The 19991-nt window shown below is 28.7% G+C and overlaps 1 protein-coding gene across 2 annotated transcripts; it reads left to right on the forward strand.

Moving 5' to 3' along the window:
• Positions 1-5027: 5027 nt before the first annotated feature.
• Ddx56 (putative ATP-dependent RNA helicase DDX56) lies at positions 5028-19383 on the forward strand. 2 transcript variants are annotated; one of them, XM_089220399.1, is made up of 9 exons: positions 5028-5128; positions 16209-16370; positions 16470-16607; positions 17504-17691; positions 17769-18029; positions 18092-18268; positions 18335-18476; positions 18542-18784; positions 18993-19383. In XM_089220399.1, the coding sequence occupies exons 2-9, from the start codon at positions 16287-16289 to the stop codon at positions 19266-19268; spliced, it is 1509 nt and encodes a 502-aa protein (XP_089076525.1). In that variant the 5' UTR covers positions 5028-5128; positions 16209-16286; the 3' UTR covers positions 19269-19383. The 2 variants fall into 2 exon arrangements, with proteins under 2 accessions (XP_089076525.1, XP_089076524.1); XM_089220398.1 differs by lacking the exon at positions 5028-5128 and adding an exon at positions 15906-16110.
• The last annotated feature ends 608 nt before the right edge of the window (positions 19384-19991 follow it).

Raw genomic sequence — 19991 nt, forward strand, 5'->3', positions numbered from 1 at the left:
AGTATGAACTTAATTGCGCATAGGCATAAGACGGAGTGCTGAATGCCTGAATAAACGTATCACGTATTACGTAGGTACGAGTATATAGAGACGATAGTGTGCTTTAAAAACAATACCTATTCATAATATATTAATTCATGACAGTTATTCAATTTGTGATATAAAAACGAGACGTACCTAGTTGTAAACGGCATATGCGTAACTGCAGCAAACTTACTATATTTTGTGACCGGTCGGCGATCGTATCTTTTACTAGCTGTAATAGCACCTATACCTACCTACGATATGCTGCAATCAGTGGCGGTGTGATATTTTTTTTTACATTAATTTATAGAATAAAATATAATACTAGATTTACTCTTTTTCTTTTTAAGAACGCATTGGACGGCGGACGAAAACGCGCGCACGTCCTTCCCACTCCCGACAGTTCCAACCGCCATTGGTGGTAGATAATAATTAAATTCTCTGTATGCACGGCGGCGTCGATAGTCAGGTCGGCCGATGGCGAATAATCAGTACACAATAATTTGTGTACTGATTGTACCCAAATTTGTGGGAGGTATGTGTGGTTTCGTCTCTGATAAATGATTATGATGCGCTACGCGGTGCGTTCTTATAGAATATTATTTAGACGACCTCGTGGGCTTTTACTATATTTTAATTATAAAGCGAGTTATTTTTTAAAATTGTAAATTTTTTGTACCTACATCTTAAAACACGTATTACTCGCTTCAAATTTAAAATAAAGTAAAAGTCCACGAGGTCGTCTTGTCTAAATAATATTCTAACTTTTAAATTTTATGAGAGATCAATTCACTCTTAACTTTTAAACTAACGGAGCAAAGCGTGATCTGCTGAGCGTAAAATTTGTCATGTTACGCACTTGTAAGAGTAAGACTGAGACAACACATGCCGGTATCACGTCCTCTTATGTCTTAAGTTTTAATTACATTTATATAGATAAACGCAAGACATTTAAATACATGAAAACTGCAAATATTTCATCTAATTAAAAAATATTGATAAACCTAAAGAGACAAATGAGTGACACCCGAAATGTATTATCTGGATAAACTCGACTATCTAATTCATTCAACTTCGAAGTAAGTACTGAGCACGTGACAGCAGTGCTATACTCGACATCTGTGCTTATTAAATGTTCGTATCTAATCCCTATAATTATAAATGAGTAATCTATACGCGAAAGATCAACAATGACAAATTTTTTATACATTTCCCATTGTTTATCACCAAGTTTTTAACTCTTAAGAGGACGTGACACGACTGACACGCATATTTGTTGTCTCCGTCTCACAAGTGGGTAACATAGCGAATTTACGTTTTTATATTTAACTCCGTTAGTTTAAAAATTAGAGTAAATTGACTTATTATGATGATACTTGACGACAAGAACATTATTTTTGTGTGAGTTTTTTACGATAATTTAGTTTTTAAGTAAGTTGTGAACATTTTTAATTTACGCTTTTTTATATACGCATAACTTGATACAAAATTGAACTATCGAAAAAACCCACGTGCAAACAATACGCGTTAAAAAAGTCCTATAGAAAATAAAGTACGGTATAATAATATACAATATACTACAACAATATGATGTATTAAATACCTAATATATAAAAAAATTCAATAATTATAATGTTACTATAATATTATGGCGTATCAATTTAATTATTTACCGTCAAAAATTCGCGAGTTTAATGTTCAAAAAAATGTTGTGTTATTGCCATATTGATATCTACCTACAAGATAATTTATTGGGTCAGGTAAATCATTTAGTCACAATTTATATTAATAATAAATAATAATATTGGAAGTTTGATTGCGCATCACTATACACATATATTATATACATTACACATCGTATTTTTCATTTTTCATTTTACCTAATTATCTATATGTACCGGAATTTTTAACTACGGATTTTTTACTTGGACTTTTTACCTTGAAATTTTTGGTAGTATATACCTACGCCTGGTACACTCGGCGTAAAAACAAGTCTTATAAATATGATAGATATCGCGTACCTAACCATTGAGTAATTGCCGGATACCCGAAATATCTTTATAGCTATAAATTTATAATCATGGTTTATTGACTCATGCATCTCATGTAATTTTCAAATAATTACAAACGTACCGTGTAGAATATGATGTGAACAAATTCGCATAACACAAAATCACTGAAAATGAGATTAAAACATTTTACGTGCCAATACGTCGCTACCGATACCCATTTGTATAGTTCGAGATTTTCCGTTATCAAAATAACTTGGTACTATAATAGTTCACAAGCACATAATACTTATATAATAATATGAATTATAATACATATAAGAGCGAGAATGGGTAAATTAATTAATAATTAGGTATATTTTTAACTCAGCATAATTAAGTTTAGTATTTTGTTCATTTAAATATATATTATTTGAGTCTTAATGTGCTTACTGTACCTACCTATTGTTTAAAATTTATAATTAAACAAATAAATTATATTTAAAATTCCTATTTACAATATAGGTAATAGGTTATTCAAAATATCTATTAAATTTAAATAATGTCGTAAACTGAGAATGAATATATTAATAATGAATGTATATATAATACAATTAATACATAATCAGTATAGGTAGGAGGTACTATAGGTAGGCATTTTTACTATTTTTGTAATAAAATTATAACAAAATATAATAGAAATGATCACAAGTCATGAATTATAATGAGTCATTATAATAATTAATGAGTAAGAATTATGAATTATAGCTTCGTGGGCTCGTAATTTTTTGATGCCTTTTTATACAGGTGAACTATATAATGTTACACTTTTACTACTATATTATTGTTATAATAGTACCGAATTTTTCTAATTAATTCGATATATTGTTTTTTATCAATATAAATTTTTACGGAATTAATAATAAATATTATTTTTTTTCTAAAATATATTCCATATTTTATATTACATCATTTGTAAATAGTATTTTTCTGGATAATATGAAAATTCAAAATTAAATTAATATTGGTAATATTAAAAATAATACCATTTGATTTCAAGAATTTATATAGTCGCATATTATAACGCGTGCTGAAAAAGTAATGGACTTACGACAACAATTATAATTTTAGCTAGATAGTAGATAGCCTCTACGCAGAGTTCCATGTTATGAATTGAGAATTGTTTGCTAGTTCGGAAAATGAAATAAAAATGTATTTTATCATTCAGAAAGTGATAAACTTGAAAATCAACGATGATTATATAATATTATAGTATCTATCATCCGTGGCAGATGACAATCGTATCGTCATCACTCGGCATTTGTCGCGGAGACGTTTCACAATTTTATTTTATTTCATATTTCATTATGTTCAAGTTATTTTCATAAAATAATTAAATAACTCGACACTTTCAGTTCAGAGTGAGACGAAGATAGATGAAGAGGAGAGCAGTTCCTAGATATGGCTATATTTAATCCAAACATTCGATTTATGCGTAAGTTTATTGATAAACTATTTTTTTGGGGCTTAAATATTTTACTGTTAGTGTTAAAATTGATATTAATTAGGTAACTGGTAAATCTGCTACCCGGGTGATGTAGACGCGTATTTTATTCCCGAGCGCACAAGACATAAAACATGCGCGAGCACAAACGACGACGACACATTTAAATTGTAGAATAATAATATTTTTTAACAATTAAATAAGCATAAGTAGTGTCGTACACTCTTCATCTGAATTACTAGAGAAGGTATCACATCCCAGCGTTATAATGTCCTGCAGCATAATAAAAAATTGTTTTCACTATAACTTATTTTTAACGTTTAGTTACATTATAATATTTAAACTTTACCCCACTGCCACAAAAAGCTATAAGTCCGGCGTAAAGTTCTAGGGTTTGGATTGACTTAGACGAATTGAATAACGACTAAATTATAAAATTAATTAATATTGCGATGACGTCTGCTGTGAACCAATCGCAAATTAAAGCAACACCATAATTTATTAAACATTAAATAATTTTATAAAGCAGGGAAAGTCGAAAGGGAAATCAAATTTTACGATATACAGTCAATGAGTAGAATATAATGGATGCCCTGAATTCAATTCAATAATATATTATTTTATCTCTACTTAAAACGATTTTGAAAGAAGATAGTTCTATCCAGTGCCGGTGCTATGATTTGCGACTTTGCTAGGCCCTGTGTAATTTATAAAAGCAAAGTCCTCTCCCCCACCTCTTGAACTAGTGGCAACGAAAACATAAATGTTACAATTGTACACAATTCTTGTCTTCTCACACGACTCGCATATCCAGTTTTGAATGACAGTGTTATTTTATGTAAAGTTAGGAGCATAGTTCCGATGAAAATATTTTCCACATAATCTAATTTTTTTTACTGACGAAACCGTAGTCTTGCATTCATCAGACGGCATTATGAAATAAAAGATATTGGAGCAGTACATTTTAATTATGTAACTATAAAAACCGTAGTAGTCGAACACTTAATAAAAAGTGAAGGAAGTACTAGGTCATAGGAAACTATTAATTTAGTATACAATTTTTCTTTACTGTAATATTAGACATATCATAGTGTGATATAATATAACCTATGGTGTTGGCCTAATATCTATATCATACCCATAGGGGAGACTTATAATCTTGTACATCTAAAAACAATTTTTTTTTAAAATTAACATACAATTAATTGGTATAATATTTATATAGTATTGAAATAAAATAAATATACCAACTAATATAAGCAATAATGATTAACCCACATATAAACTATTATTCGTATATGTACCTAAAAAACTAATAAGTTCTTGAATAAAATGTAAAACATTAATACATTTTTGTAAAACACAAATTAACAAAATACTAGGTAGGCAGAATCAAAATTATATATTAATTGATTATTTTAGATATTATTATTATCTGTAATGACTAAAAACTCAAAGATCATAAAATATTTTTGAATTTTTACTGAGTGCGTATAATTTCAGAAATGGTATTCGTCAGTGAAAATTTGACAAATAAGAATAAAATATCATATTCAGCAGTGTGAAATATGTCAACGATGCAGTATTTTGAAGATTATGATTCGGATATGGGGTAAGTAGGTTTTTTTTTTAGTACCTAACTTATATTGTTAATTGATCTGAGAATACATTGCTCGCTATTTTAAAATTATTTGTATTGAAACCACTAGTATGACACTATTCCGATTATAAATAAAATCACGATAAAAGTTAGAAAATTGGTGAGGTGTAATATTTTTAAATATTTTTAAAATTATTTCCTCAGTGATATTTAAATATTTTCACTGATTATCAGGTACGATGACCTGTAGGTACTATAGTGACTGGGAGTGTGAGATTGGGAGAGTTGTGAGAGGGGGAGGATAAACATGGATAGGTAGGGAAAGGAAGAGGGAGGGAGAGGGATAGGGAGGATAGAAATGGCTAGCGATGGAAAAAGATATGGTAAATAAGCGATAGGGAAAGAGAGAGATAGGAGGAAAGAGAGATAGGGAGAGAGAGGATTAGGGAGATAGACAGAGTAGGTGCGATGGAGAGGTTGGAGAGAGAATAAAGGGGTAAAGAGTTATAGGGTGTGAGAGAGGGGATTAGAGAGGATTTGGGAGACTGAGAGGGGATAAGAGAGATATTGGGTGAGAGATAGTTAGGGTCTGAGAGAGAAGGTAGAGTGAGTTTGAGAGAAAGAATGATAGGGTGAGAGTGAGGGGGTATAGAGGGATATGGAAAGAGATAATAAATGGATAGATTTGGGTGACGGAGAGGGTTAGGTTTGGTTAGGTGGGTGAAGGGGGAATAGTTAGGTAGGTTAGTTATGTTAACAATGCCAAATACGTAGGAAAAGATCTTGAATTGCAAAGGTAACAGACCCTTTGGCAGAAACCACCAAGTCAATAGGCTTACAACCTTCGACTTATTGGATAGAATAAAAAGAGAAGGTTGGTTAGGCTGATTAAGAGGATGTCGGTGTATCTTTTCTTTCTCTAACCCACGTATATTATACCAACATATTCATTTACGATAATGATAAACGTACAATTTGGTATATTGTGCGTGGGTCAGAGAGAGAAAAAATAAATACACTGATATCTTCTTAAGTGTTATCAAGTTGAATAGGCTATTGATTGTTGACTGTATTATAAAAGTTTGTAGGAATGTCATGCAACAACACAAAATGTAGCCAATGAGGGCGCTGTCCCCACACTCTACATTGAATATTGCCATTATGCCAAAAATGACCAATCGTATTTTAGTACCTAGTTTTGGGAGAAGCTGTTTGAAGTTTCAAAATTGACTTATAACTTATAAGTCAAGAATATAACGAACATTTACAAACCTGATATCAAAAAAACTGCAAAAATAATATATAGGTACAATATACAATATACTCAACATTATTGTACAAAAGTATATCTTCATAATATTATTGTTGTTTAAATTTGTAAATCTCAATTTACCAACTTAAATTAATAAAAAAGTTGACCTCGTAAAAATGCTTACTTCAATTCTAGTGAAAGACCAACTAAAAAGTATGATTGGTTATTACTCATTAGTCGTTGCATATTTTGTCAACATATTTAATCAATCAAATTAATATTTTATTCAAATCTTTAAAATAACATAAATTTTATTTATATTTACAATTTTATCAAATATAATTATATTATTACAGCTTTTTATATTTAAAAAAAAAAAAAGAAAACTTTAAAATAAGTAACATAAAATTATTATAGGTACTTTTATTTTTCGAAAAAAAATCAAATTCTATAAGTCATTTAAATATTTATATAAAAATACATTTTTTCTAAAAGAAACCAAACAAAAACTATTTATTTACATTAATATAAAATGTATTTTTTTTAAGAAATATATAAATTCAGTAAATGCTTTATTATAATGTTATTATACTTGACACTATTGGACATTTAGGTTATTATACTAGGGCATGATGGCGAATTATTATATTCACTAAACATAAAATAATTTATGACTAATAGTATTTGTGTACTTTTATTAAAAAACTTTACAAGACTGGATATTAATTAAAATTAAAATAATAAACTTGAAAGTAGGCATGATTGGAATTCGGAAGTAGTATAGTTATTATAATAACTGTATATATAGAGCAAGAACTTTTATGCACTAAAAAATCATCAAATGCATGCTGTTGAATACGCCCTGTTTATAGGGTTCAAAAAATACATATACTTAAACCTAAATTATAATAAACATTTTTTTTTTGTATGGATATACAATATACAAGGGTAATTTTTTGCAATAACCTCATGTATATTTTGTTTATGGAATGTGCAACATTAATAATAACTGAAATAATAATAATAATCTTGGGTGCTAACGCTATAAGTCCATTTCACCAATGCCACACCAGATTACGCCTATGATAATATTAAGAGATTAGAAGCAATTTTTACGACCAGTTATATTCCACTTATTCAAATTTAGAATAATGAAAGAAATGAGATCTGGTGATGGGTAATTTTTTTTCATATATACAGTCTAAATTTCGGACATTTAACTTTTTGACAATTATAATACACTTATTCTTGTAGGATTGGGAAGGAGTATTATACTAAGCAAATTAACTTGTTAAAATAGATGAACGACAGTAATGAAATACAAAAATTGGTTATATAGGTAAATGATTTTAGACATTTTTTTTTTTAATTATCTGAAGTTGTCGCGTAATTTTATTTGTTTTTAATATTTTAAGTGACAGACATGTTATCTATTTATCTTATATAATAAAATAGATTATGGTTTCTATATGTTTTAAAAAGTATTTTGGAGACTTATGGTAAGGCACAACGGTTGATCAAAGTCGATTACGCGTATCATGGACCGGAGTCGCTAGCTCCCGGATGGGCGACCACCTGGGTTCTTAGTGACGATTTCTCGTCCTATTAACATGTGTTTCAAACCAAGCAGTGAAGCCAGGCTAATATAATAACCACGCAATTGGTGCCTTGAGAAAAATTGATTTTCCTTTGGCCTACTATATACACACTACTGCAATAGGATATTGTGTACCAATACCTAAAATAAAATATTTATTCAGAATAAAATAGCTGGGTACACAAAAAGTGCATTTTGTAGAGCACTGTGTTGGTTGTTGTCTTCAAAGTGAGTCAAGCATCGTCTGGCGTCGCTAGCTCCCGGATGGGTGACCACCTGGGTTTTTAGGGACGAATCCTTGACCAACATGCTCAAATGTTTTAAAACAACCTGTAACCTACAGAATGATAATAGCCATCGTAAACGATGCTAATGTTTAGAAAAAGTCTATTATGATAAAGTGATAAAAATAATACGAATAAAAATTGTACATTTCTTAAATATATAAGGTACTATAGTTAATAAATAATAATTCACAAAACGTAAGTCGTTTGAGATAATATAATAATTTTCTTATGGACACTTAATCATTATTATTATATAATACATTAATATCTCATAAAATAATACAGGGGCTGTAATGTATAAAGACTACTAATTATCACTTAATAAATTTTATTGAAAAGAAAATTTGTGTAAAAAAAATGTTTAGATTATTTACCTTAAATATCCAAAATTGTAATATTTAGTTATTTCTGGTGTGGAGGGTCATTTTACTAGATACCATAAAAATAAAAAGACTAATCGTCTTAGTAATTCTATGAAATATGTAAAGTTAAAAGAAAATATATTTATAAACCACTTATATTTATATACCTATAATTAAAAGTTGTTTTGCATTATAGATGACGTTTCGCCTTTCCAAGGTTTTCATTTTTTCTTACAAGTGCGAAACATAAAAATTTTTGTTCAACAGCTATCATTAAGATTCCTTAGTTTTAAACAATAGTACTTGGTCAATTTCACAGTTATTGTGATGTCAACCTTAGATGATATTATATTATAGATGAGACCGAATTCCAATTTCTGAAGGCCTAACCTCTCGTATCCACCCATATCCGTCAGAGATTTCGACGCTTATATATTTCATAGAGTAATAGTATTTCTGTAATACTATTATATTACTCTATGATATATTTGTTTCAAATTGATTACGTGGATGAGATTGATATGGATTTATCTATAGTGTATGACAGTGATGCTGAAGTCTTAAAAATCTTGTAGAGTGAAAAATATATCCAAATGCCCAATATGCTATTATCAGCAAAAATGGCGCGTACCATGGAGAGGAAAGTGGTGATTATGATGTGGCCCTATCCTATGCCCCTATCCTAAATGTTCAATATATAGACTTAACATAGGAATAGAATTCGGTGGTATTGATGTACGATCTAAATTCTAAGAGGTGAACAATCAATATATCAACTTGATAAGCAAACACTTATATCGGAAACCAACTAAGGATCTTTTTATTCAAAGTGTCCTAGGTAACTTCTGTTAGTCACGCGATACCCGAATACTATTTATTGTTCAACCGTCATTCAAATGATTCTTATTAAACCCAGTGACGTAGCATAATCTTGGCTACGGCACTGCCTTCCCCGCGTGACTAGCAGATGATTACGTAAGTCATGAGAAGGTTAGTAAACCTATAGTGACTATGGTGAGTCGAAGCTATGGTGATGATAGATGACTATCATCACTTGTCGTTCTCTTAGCAATGATCTTTTCCTACTAACTAGCAAGGTATTCGACATTGTGAACATAACGATGAGAGGAGAAAGTATATAAATATAACTGAGGAAATATAGTATGTTTTAAAGTCATTATACCGGGTGATTCTTTTATCATTGAACACTCATTATTTCAAAAATTATTAATGTTTTTGGAAATATTATTTTACATAATTTAAAGTTGTTAAAAAACCAACGTTTTTATTAAAAAATTATATTTATAAATATTTTTTATTCTTATAATTTTTTTACTTTTTTGATTGACAAAATAGAGTTTTAATTTCATATTCCAAAGCAGAATATTTTTCTTAGTATTTTGATTCATAAAAATCGAACTTAGGACGAGTATTTTATGAGTTATAAGTATTTAAAGTATAGACAAGCGGAGTAGTGGACTAACATTTTGCGGGGTAACCCCGTACTACTCCACTCTGCCAATCTAAACTTTAAATACTTATAACTCATAAACTACTCGTCATAAATTCGATTTTTATGAATCAAAATACTTAGAAAAATATTCTGCTTTGGAATATGAAATTAAAACTCTATGTTGTAATTCAAAAAAGTAAGAAACTTAGAAAATGATAAAGATAAAAAATATTTTCAAAATCATAGTGAGAAATAATGAGTGTTCAATGATAAAAGAATCACCCGGTAGTGTTATACCAGTATTTCATAAAAAATAATTAATGATATAATAATGTATCCTCTGATCATATAATATCATTTATTAAATCAAATCTAAATAAAAGTATTTAGTATATAATAATTAAAAATAATTATTAAATAATTCATCCGTGGGGTCCCATGATTCCATTCTAATTTTTTTTCTATTTATTTAAACATTTAAATTTAAACATTTTAACATTTTTCCCCTTTCTCATTTTTTTTTTCATTAATTTAAGTATGTAATTTTTGGAGTCGGTTCAAAATCTTTTTTGCTTCTTGAAATACATTTGTTTACGGGCTCCAGGCCCCCCTTCTCATTTTTTTATTTTTATAATTCAAACATTGGTAACCTAGCTGGAGTCTTCAAAACAATCATTGTTCAATAATCTAATTTTTATGAATAATTTTTCGGATTAATAATTTGAATAGTACAGACTGCAGTGTGTAGTGTTTTTTTCTAATCAAATTTTTTCAAATTTTTTTTTGCTTCTTGAAAAACATTTGCCTACGAGCTCCAGGCCCCCCTTCTAAATTTTTTTGATTTTTTCTATTTATAATTCAAACATAATTGGTAACCTGGAGTCCTCAAAATAATCATTATTCAATAATCTAATTTTTATGAATAATTTGAACCTTACAGACTGCAGTGTGTAGAGTTTATTTCAATTTTTTTTTTTGCTTCTTGAAATGCATTTGTCTGCGGGCTCCCATGCTTCCCTTTTCATTTTTTTCTATTAATTTAAACATAGTTAATCTTTTTATTTTTATATTTCAAACATTGGTAACCTGGAGTCCTCAAAATAAACATTGTTCAATAATCTAATTTTTATGAACAATTTTTCGGATTAATAATTTGAACCTTACAGACTGCAGTGTGTAGAGTTTATTTCTAATTAATTTTTTTCAATTTTTTTTTTTTGCTTCTTGTAACGCATTTGCCTGCGGGCTCCAGGTCTCCCCTTCTCATTTTTTTTCATTAATTTAATTTTTATTTTTCAATTGTGAATAAATTCAAATTTTTTTTGCTTTTTGAAATGCATTTGCCTGCGGGCTCCAGGTCCCCCCTGCTCATTTTTTTTCATTAATTTAAGTATGTCAACTTTTGGAGTAGGTTCAAAATTTGTTTTTGATTTTTAAAAAACATTTGCCTACGGGCTCCAGGTCCCCCCTTCTCATTTTTTTTTCTATTCATTTAAACATAGTTAATTTTTTTATTTTCATAATTCAAACATTAGTACCCTGTAGTGCTCAAAATAATCATTGTTCAATAATCTAATTTTCACTAATAATTTTCCGGATTAATTATTTGAATATTATAGACTGCAGTGTGTAGTGTTTATTTCTAATCAATTTTTTTCAAATTTTTTTTTGCTTCTAGAAAAACATTTGCCTGTGGGCGCTAGGTCACCCATCTCATTTTTTTTCATTAATTTAAGTATGTCAACTTTTGGAGTAAGTTCAAAATTTTTTTTTTGCTTCTTGAAAAACATTTGCCTGCGGGCTCCAGGTCTCCCCTTCTCATTTTTTCCATTAATTTAAGTATTTTAACATGTGGAGTTATAGTTCAAAATTTGATTTTACTTCTTGAAAAACGTTTGCCTGCGGGCTCCCATGCTTCCCTTCTCATTTTATTTTCTTTAATTTATAATGTTACCTTAGAGTAAATTCAATTTTTTTTTGCGTCTTGAAATGCATTTACCTGCGGGCTCCAGGTCTCCCCTTCTGATTTTTTTTTCATTAAAGTAAGTATGTTAACATTTGGAGTAAGTTCAACATTTTTTTTGCTTCTTGAATTGCATTTTCCTGCGGGCTCCAGGTCTCCCCTTCTCATTTTTTTTTCATTAATTTAATTATGGTAACATTTGGAGTCATTTCAAAATTTTTTTTTGCTTCTTTGAAAATATTTGGCTACTGCAGGCTCCAGGTCACCTCTTCTCATTTTATTTTCATTAATATAATTTTTTTTTTCAATTGGGAGTAAATTCATAATTTTGTTTGCTTCTTGAACTGCGTCCTCATTGCCTCCAGGTCTCCCATCCCCCCTTATTTTTTTTATTAATTTAAGTTTGTTTATATTTGGAGTAAGTTCAAATTTTTTTTTGTTCCTTGTAAATATTTGCCTGCTGACTCCAGGTCCCCCTTCTCATTTTTTTTTTTCATTAATAACTCCATTTGATTTTTGTGTGCACAATTGTTAAACTTTAGCAACCATCTGCCCTCAAAGTAATCATGCTAATGCGATTTTTTTATTCTTGACTGTTTAAGTATTGCATTGATTACATACTGCAGTCTTTAGTGTGTATTCTTACATCATATAATTTTTTCTGATTTTTTTTTTTTGTTTCTTGAAAAACATTTGACTGCGGGCGCCAAACATCAGTTTCCATTTTTTTGTTAACTAATTTAACTTTAAGTTTTTTTTGTATAGGTACTTAATTTTTAAATTTTAATATCAATTTTCCCTTCAAATAATAATAATTCTATCATGATTTTATTATTATTAAATGTTTTATTGGTTTTGATTAGCTTAAGATTACACATATTATGCAGTTTTCAGTGTGATGTATTCCTAATGTAAAATTTTTTCCAAATTTTAATTTTTTTCTTTAAAATTATTTGTCTGCGGGCGCTAATCATCCCTTTCCATTTTTTTTTTTTTTTTTGACGACTACAATTAAATATTATGTTTTTTCGAATTTTGTATTATTCAATTTATTTAACCATTTTAATTTTAATTTAGCGATGTATAAAACCATTAAATTTAATTACAATAAAATATAATATTATGTTATAATAATTATAATTTATAATGAAAATGATGTTATTATTTTATCAATGTTATCACATTTTGATAGCTGCAAAACAGGGGTTAAATGTAGACAATATTATATGCGGATACAAAAATGTTTTCCTATGAAGATCCATTCGTCGTCAACCACAGAGATTTTAAAATTTAAAGTCTCTGGTCAACCATCAGTTATTATCTTCGACCATATAAGCTAATAGACGCGGCATACAGTAAATATCTTGACGCCAACATCATGTAGCGCGTGTGACGTCACGTTTAGGCAATAACGCCGGCCGGTATTCTAACTATCCCAATAAAATATGATTGATTAATGGCTTACTTACAAATTTTAATTCTTAATTTCTTATTTCCTTACTATAACACTAATTACTATTTATCTATCTATCTGTGTATCTCGGTTTTTTACGAGTTATTTATTAATTAAAATATAATTATTAAATTAAATTTACCAAAATGATATATTTAGAACTAGTTTATTGTTACCTCATTGTAAACTCTCAGATTAATATACACTTGAAATCATAAAATAGCAAGGCTGGGCAAGTTAACTATTTTTTTTAACTCGTTAAGCCAAGTTAATATAGAAAAAAGTAAGTTAAGTTTAAAGCTAAAAGTTACCTATATTTTTTTTTTAACTTGCAAAAGTTACAAGTTAATTAGAAAATAAAAGTAACTTAACTTAGTTACTTTTTTTTCAGTATAAAATTAATAATTATACTGCCTACCTTTTTTTAAGCTAAAAAATAACATAATAATTCAATAAATGTCTTAAACATTTTAAATACATGTATGTAATAAATTTATTTACTGTAGGTACCAGTGGCGCACCTAGGGGGGTGCAAAAAGGTTTTTAGCATCCCCAAGTTAAAATTTAGCACCCCTTGTTTTTTATATATAATTATTATTATATACCTAATATTATGAATTGTATGTTTTTAAATGATAGGAAATTTCCTGAAAAAATGTATAGGTAACTGTCTGGTCGTATAATAAATTTGTTATTTATATTTGTTGAATATTGAAAAAGATTTATTCAATCAGATAAACACCGAAACTATTTTGAATAAATATAATTGCATGAAACCCAGAAAATTTATGCTGATTTCAAATCTATAAATTATTATTTATTTAACAGGATGATGAAATTAAAATGTTTCAATATGTTTCTGATATTGTAGTAGTAGAAATGTTGTTCATTTTTTTATTTTTGTAAAAAGTCTTAATATATTTTTTAAAGTTTTGATGTATCGATTAAAGTTAGTCTATGTGTAGGGGGTGTGGGGGACTTTTCCCCCCACGGCCCTGTGATGTATTCACAGTCTTAGCACCTCTCGTTTTAGAGATCTAGTTGCGCCTATGGTAGGTACTTATATTTGTATATTATACTTTAATCAATGATGAAATCCAATAAAATAATAAAATAATTGTTATGTATTTGTTAACGTAAATGATCCACAACTATACTAAATATTATTTATTAGAATATAATTACTTGATTACACAATATATAAATATATTATATAAAATATTATTCAATTAATGGTAAGAATACACTATTTAATCAAACCATTATTGTATTTTAACATTTTAGTAGGCAGTAGTTACCTTATACCTAGTCTAGTAAAGTGTATTCGCCATTTATTGGTATATCATATGAATATCAAAAGTAAAATAATGCAACCAAAAACTAAGCTTTTCAACATTCATACTTTAACTATCATTATAATAAAACCATGATCATTTATCAAACATTTCAAAACACAATAGGTACTTTCAAGTTTCAAAGAAAGCAGTTTGAAACTATGAAAGCTAGAATGTGAAAAATAATTTTCGACGACAAGGGACAGGCTCGAGACATACAATATGACAGTAAAAAATGTGTTCCAATTTCGAAACGACAAACGCTGTGAGTCTGTGAACGAGTGAACACTGAACACCAAATAAACAAATTAATAATAACTCGAAATTGTTTTGCCCAAACGTCACGTCATATCATTAAACATGATGGCTACATAATTGTGCCTATACAATTAGTATAGGACTAGTTCTCGTTCATTCTAGCGCACCACGCCTACTGTAGTTCTCGTTATTTCATTTGCCGTTATAATTTTGGCGCCAATATTTTATAATATGAAATTATTTCATGATATCACTACGATACTACAATTTTTACATCTTATTAATTCAATTTGACAATTTCTTTGCTAATATTAATTAATTTAATTGACTTATTAATTTAATACAAACATTGAAACATGTCGGTTTGCTGCTTTTTAAATTGCCTCAGTGGAAGTAAAAAGGTCGAGTGGAATACTGTCGAACAATTTGATAATATGGATAGTCAATGAGAAGCCGAGAGCTGAGTAACAGACTGGGTCTGAAGGGAAATGTGCGTATCAGTAAAGATGTGATCATACCTATCTATTTAGTCATGCTAAATATATATATATATATATATCATGCTAAATATATATATATATATATCATGCTATATATATATATATGATATATCTTAAATCGTGCTATTAGCTTTAAGCTTATAATATTATGATCGAAGGTTATTATCATCTAAATCTGATATCATGGCTAGAACTATATACCAGTAGTTAGGTAACAGTGTGGTAATAGTTAATCCTTAATCATCAATTACCAGAGGTTTCTCGTTAGATGATAACGATTATCACGATTCACGACTCACATTTCGATTTTTGATAATATGTCAAAACATGCAGTATAGTATAATACGCTCTATGTTAATGACTACGTCATTGTATTATTGTTGCATGGGGCCGTTCTAGCACGTGCTTGTTTTCTCAGCTTTATCATATAGTTTTTATAATTTAATTTTAAGTTTAAATTATTTCTTCTATTCCATTTACGATGGAAACTCATATTAACTTTCACCAAATGAATATAGACGATCGAATACTTAAAGTGGGTGTTATATTCTTTGTTTACTTTTATGAATGGATATGTTTAAAATCTATTAGGAACTTATAAAAAGAATTTTATTTCAACTTACTTCCTAACAGGCGATTGCGAACCAAGGATGGACAGAACCCACACTAGTTCAAGAACGTGGTATCCCGCTTCTGTTGGAAGGCAAGGATATGTTGGTGAGGGCAAGAACTGGATCTGGAAAAACTGCAGCATTTGTTATACCAGTAATACAAAAAATATTGGAATTCAAGGATGTAAGAAAATGATTTACTGTCAATAGTTATAAATTATTTGTAAATTGTCATAAATTCATTACCAATATTTACAATTTTATAACTTAAAAAATGCTTTAGATAAATGCTGATAGCTATGGGACACAAGCATTAATATTGGCTCCAAGTAAAGAACTATGTAACCAGATCTTTAAGAATATACTTCAGTTAATCATCAAATGTTCAAGAGTTATTAAATGTGTAGATATATCTGAACAAGTTAGTATTTTACAATTGAAAAGTAAAGTTGAATTTATATGAGATCTGATAATTATATACTATAAAAAGACCAGAGAAGTTGCTCTGCTGTATAGTAGGTGTCGAGTGTTTATTGAGTGAGTTTCTGTACTTAATGAACGCATTAGATTTTAATTCGGTGAGATATTTGTTGAGTATGTGGCCTATCATCTCTAATTAACATGTGACTGGCAACATCTACAATTGATGATTACTGCCCCATTATATGACTACTGGCAATTATAAGCTAATATGATTTTATATAATTAACTTTTTACACTACAATAATACACTAAAAAAAGAGCTGTGGCGTACTGGGAATTATTCCAATTTTAAGGTGCAAAAAAGGATACTTTTAAATTTGTTCAAATACAATATTATATACAAATTTGGAATGACACTGAAATAAACTTGACATACTGATTATGCATATTGTGTGATAGCCTGTAGTTTCATTGCAGTCAACATATTAATTAATAATAAAAAATAATACTTAATTTAGTTCATTTAATAATATCAAAATCGATCAAACAAAATATCACAAAAAAAAAAAAATATATACATATATTTCAAAAAATGTTTAGCAACACGCTATATATATCACTTTAAAAGAGTATTTCGCCGATTAATAGATTATTACAATATATGTTTGTACATAATATAGGTTATAGATAATCTTAGTAGTCTTTGTAGGTAGATCACTTATTAACACGTTGACTGCCTTGTGAATATTTCATAACTAATTCTAAGCAATTTTACTTTTTTGAAAGTTAATGATATTCAAATAATAAGAAATTTAAAAACATTGTTAGAAAACCAATATGCATTAATTACTCTATTGAAAATTTATAATATAAACTACCTGTTAATTAACTTAGATTGATATGAAAGAACAACAACCTTTATTAAAAATACCGCCTGATGTTATTGTGGCTACACCAGCTAGAGCATTGCTTCACTTACAAGGAAAAAACATGACACTTAAAAAACTTCAAACACTGGTGGTCGATGAAGCAGATTTGGTATTTTCATTTGGCTTTGAAGAGGAAATTAAAGAAGTTATCAAGTGAGTTAAAACAAATTGTCTAATGTTAATACTATTTTAAATGGTGAATGATTGAATGCACACCTGATATGCCACAGATTTTTACCAAAAACATATCAAGCTGTTTTGGCTAGTGCAACATTATCAGAAGATGTTTTGGAATTAAAAAAATTACTTCTACGAAATGCTGTTATATTAAAACTGCAAGAACCTGATTTGGCTCCTTTATCACAATTAACACATTATAAATTGAATGCTGAAGAAGAAGATAAAGCAGTAATTTTATACTGTTGTTTTAAGTTAAAACTTGTGAAAGGAAAAACTATAGTATTTGTTAATTCTGTAGATAAATGCTACAAGTTAGTACCTATTACTTTCCGATTTTCATTAAGTTGAGTGTAATATTATTTTTTTTTGTTAGGTTAAAATTATTTTTGGAACAATTTGGTATTCATACCTGTGTATTAAATTCTGAACTTCCGGCCAGTTGTCGATGTCATACAATCAATCAGTTTAACGATAATATATATGATATAATAATAGCATCAGATGAAAAATTTTTAGATGAAGAACATGAAATAACTTCAACTAAGACCAGGTAAATAAAAAAAATTTTGATATTCAAAATTTAACTGTATAGTAGTTATTTATATTTATATTTTAGTAAACGTAAACATGATAAAGAATTTAGTATAGCAAGAGGAATAGATTTTCAATTTGTGTCAATTGTTATTAATTTTGATTTTCCACAAGATATTTACTCCTACATACACAGAGTTGGTCGTACAGCGAGAGGAAAAAATAAAGTAAGATAGTTCTTTTTTATGCATAATTTTTTTTAAATGAATAATTTCTAATGTTGTTTATTTAGGGCACAGCTATATCTTTTTTAAATATTAGAGAGCAAAATTTATTAAAAGATGTAGAAGATTACATAAAACAAGGTATTTCAGAACAAAACGACATATTCCAAGATTTTAATTTTAAATTAGAAGAAGTCGAGGGATTTAGATACAGAGCTAAGGATGCTTGGCGAGCTGTTACTAAAATTGCAGTCCGAGAAGCTAGATTAAAAGAAATTAAATTTGAAATGTTAAACTCAAAAAAACTAAAAGTAAATCTATGGTTTTATTTAAATATAATATAATACTGTTAAGGGCCATTCTTACAATGCTCGGTTAGTGCCTGATAACACTAACCGGAAGAATTTATCATGAGTTAACCGATAGAATTCTACCGGTTAGTCTTAACCGACACTTAACCGGACATTGTAAGAACGGCCCTAAGTCTATCTAATTTGTAATTGTTCATTGTTTATACAGCGATATTTTCAAGAAAATCCTCGTGATTTATTGTCTTTAAGGCATGACAAAGCTTTACATACAGTGAAGTTACAAGATCATATGTCAGATGTTCCTGATTACATGGTACCTACTTCTTTAAAAGAATATATAAAAACCCAAGAAGAAGAAGATAAAGGGATTAAAAAGAAAGATAAAGCATATTATAAGAAAAAACAAGTTGGTTACAAAAAGTTTCACGCAAAAAAAACCAATCCTCTTGTTGGAATGGAATACACTGGATTGAAGAAAACGTAAATAATTTGCAGTATTTAATATTGTTTTTATTATTTTAGAGATGTATTGTTTTTACTATTTATTTTTATTAAGTAATTAAATCACTATCAATACATTTATACTTGTATACAACATATTTTGTTAGTTATGAATTATTTTTTGCATATAATAGACTTACATCCTACCTAATAGACATAGCATTCAGGTGATAGTTATTTTCATTATTTGCATACTTGGACATAGTGTTTCATATCTTTTAATCATGTTAAGTACATGTGCATAACCGAGTGCCACATAAGACCCAACACACAAGATAACTATATACAGTTCCATCTATGGTTATTACTTTTTAGCATAAACAAGTAGGTAGGATACAGCTTATGTTTATCAGTTAATATTATGTAAATTGAAGTAAGAATGTTCCATCACATACATTTTTAAACTATAAATATGATTTGGTGTGGCTGGGTGTCTACACTCAGTTGTGTACATGCTCTGAGTGTATGGTGCAGCTGGCATTACTAGCTTTTTTAGAGATTTTGGTTCATGGATAAATACTAAGGGCTGTTCTTACAATGTCCGGTTAAGTATCGGTTAAGACTAACCGGTAGAATTCTATCGGTTAACTCATGATAAATTCTTCTGGTTAGTGTTATCAGGCACTAACCGAGCATTGTAAGAATGGCCATAAATATGTTAAAATTGTGCCATATAAAAGAATAAGTAAGGAGGAATCTGAAATGC

The sequence above is a fragment of the Diuraphis noxia genome, unplaced genomic scaffold (assembly GCF_037042655.1).
Source record: "Diuraphis noxia isolate RWA-SAM2 unplaced genomic scaffold, SU_Dnox_SAM2 contig0002, whole genome shotgun sequence".
Classification (NCBI taxonomy): domain Eukaryota; kingdom Metazoa; phylum Arthropoda; class Insecta; order Hemiptera; family Aphididae; genus Diuraphis; species Diuraphis noxia.

Excerpts from the sequence above, each read along its gene's own strand:
- Ddx56 (XM_089220398.1), top strand. The coding sequence starts at position 16,057 with ATGGAAACTCATATTAACTTTCACCAAATGAATATAGACGATCGAATA. Across the intron at positions 16,371-16,469 it reads AAATATTGGAATTCAAGGAT|ATAAATGCTGATAGCTATGG; the intron begins GTAAGAAAATGA and ends AAAATGCTTTAG. Across the intron at positions 18,477-18,541 it reads CAGCGAGAGGAAAAAATAAA|GGCACAGCTATATCTTTTTT; the intron begins GTAAGATAGTTC and ends TTGTTTATTTAG.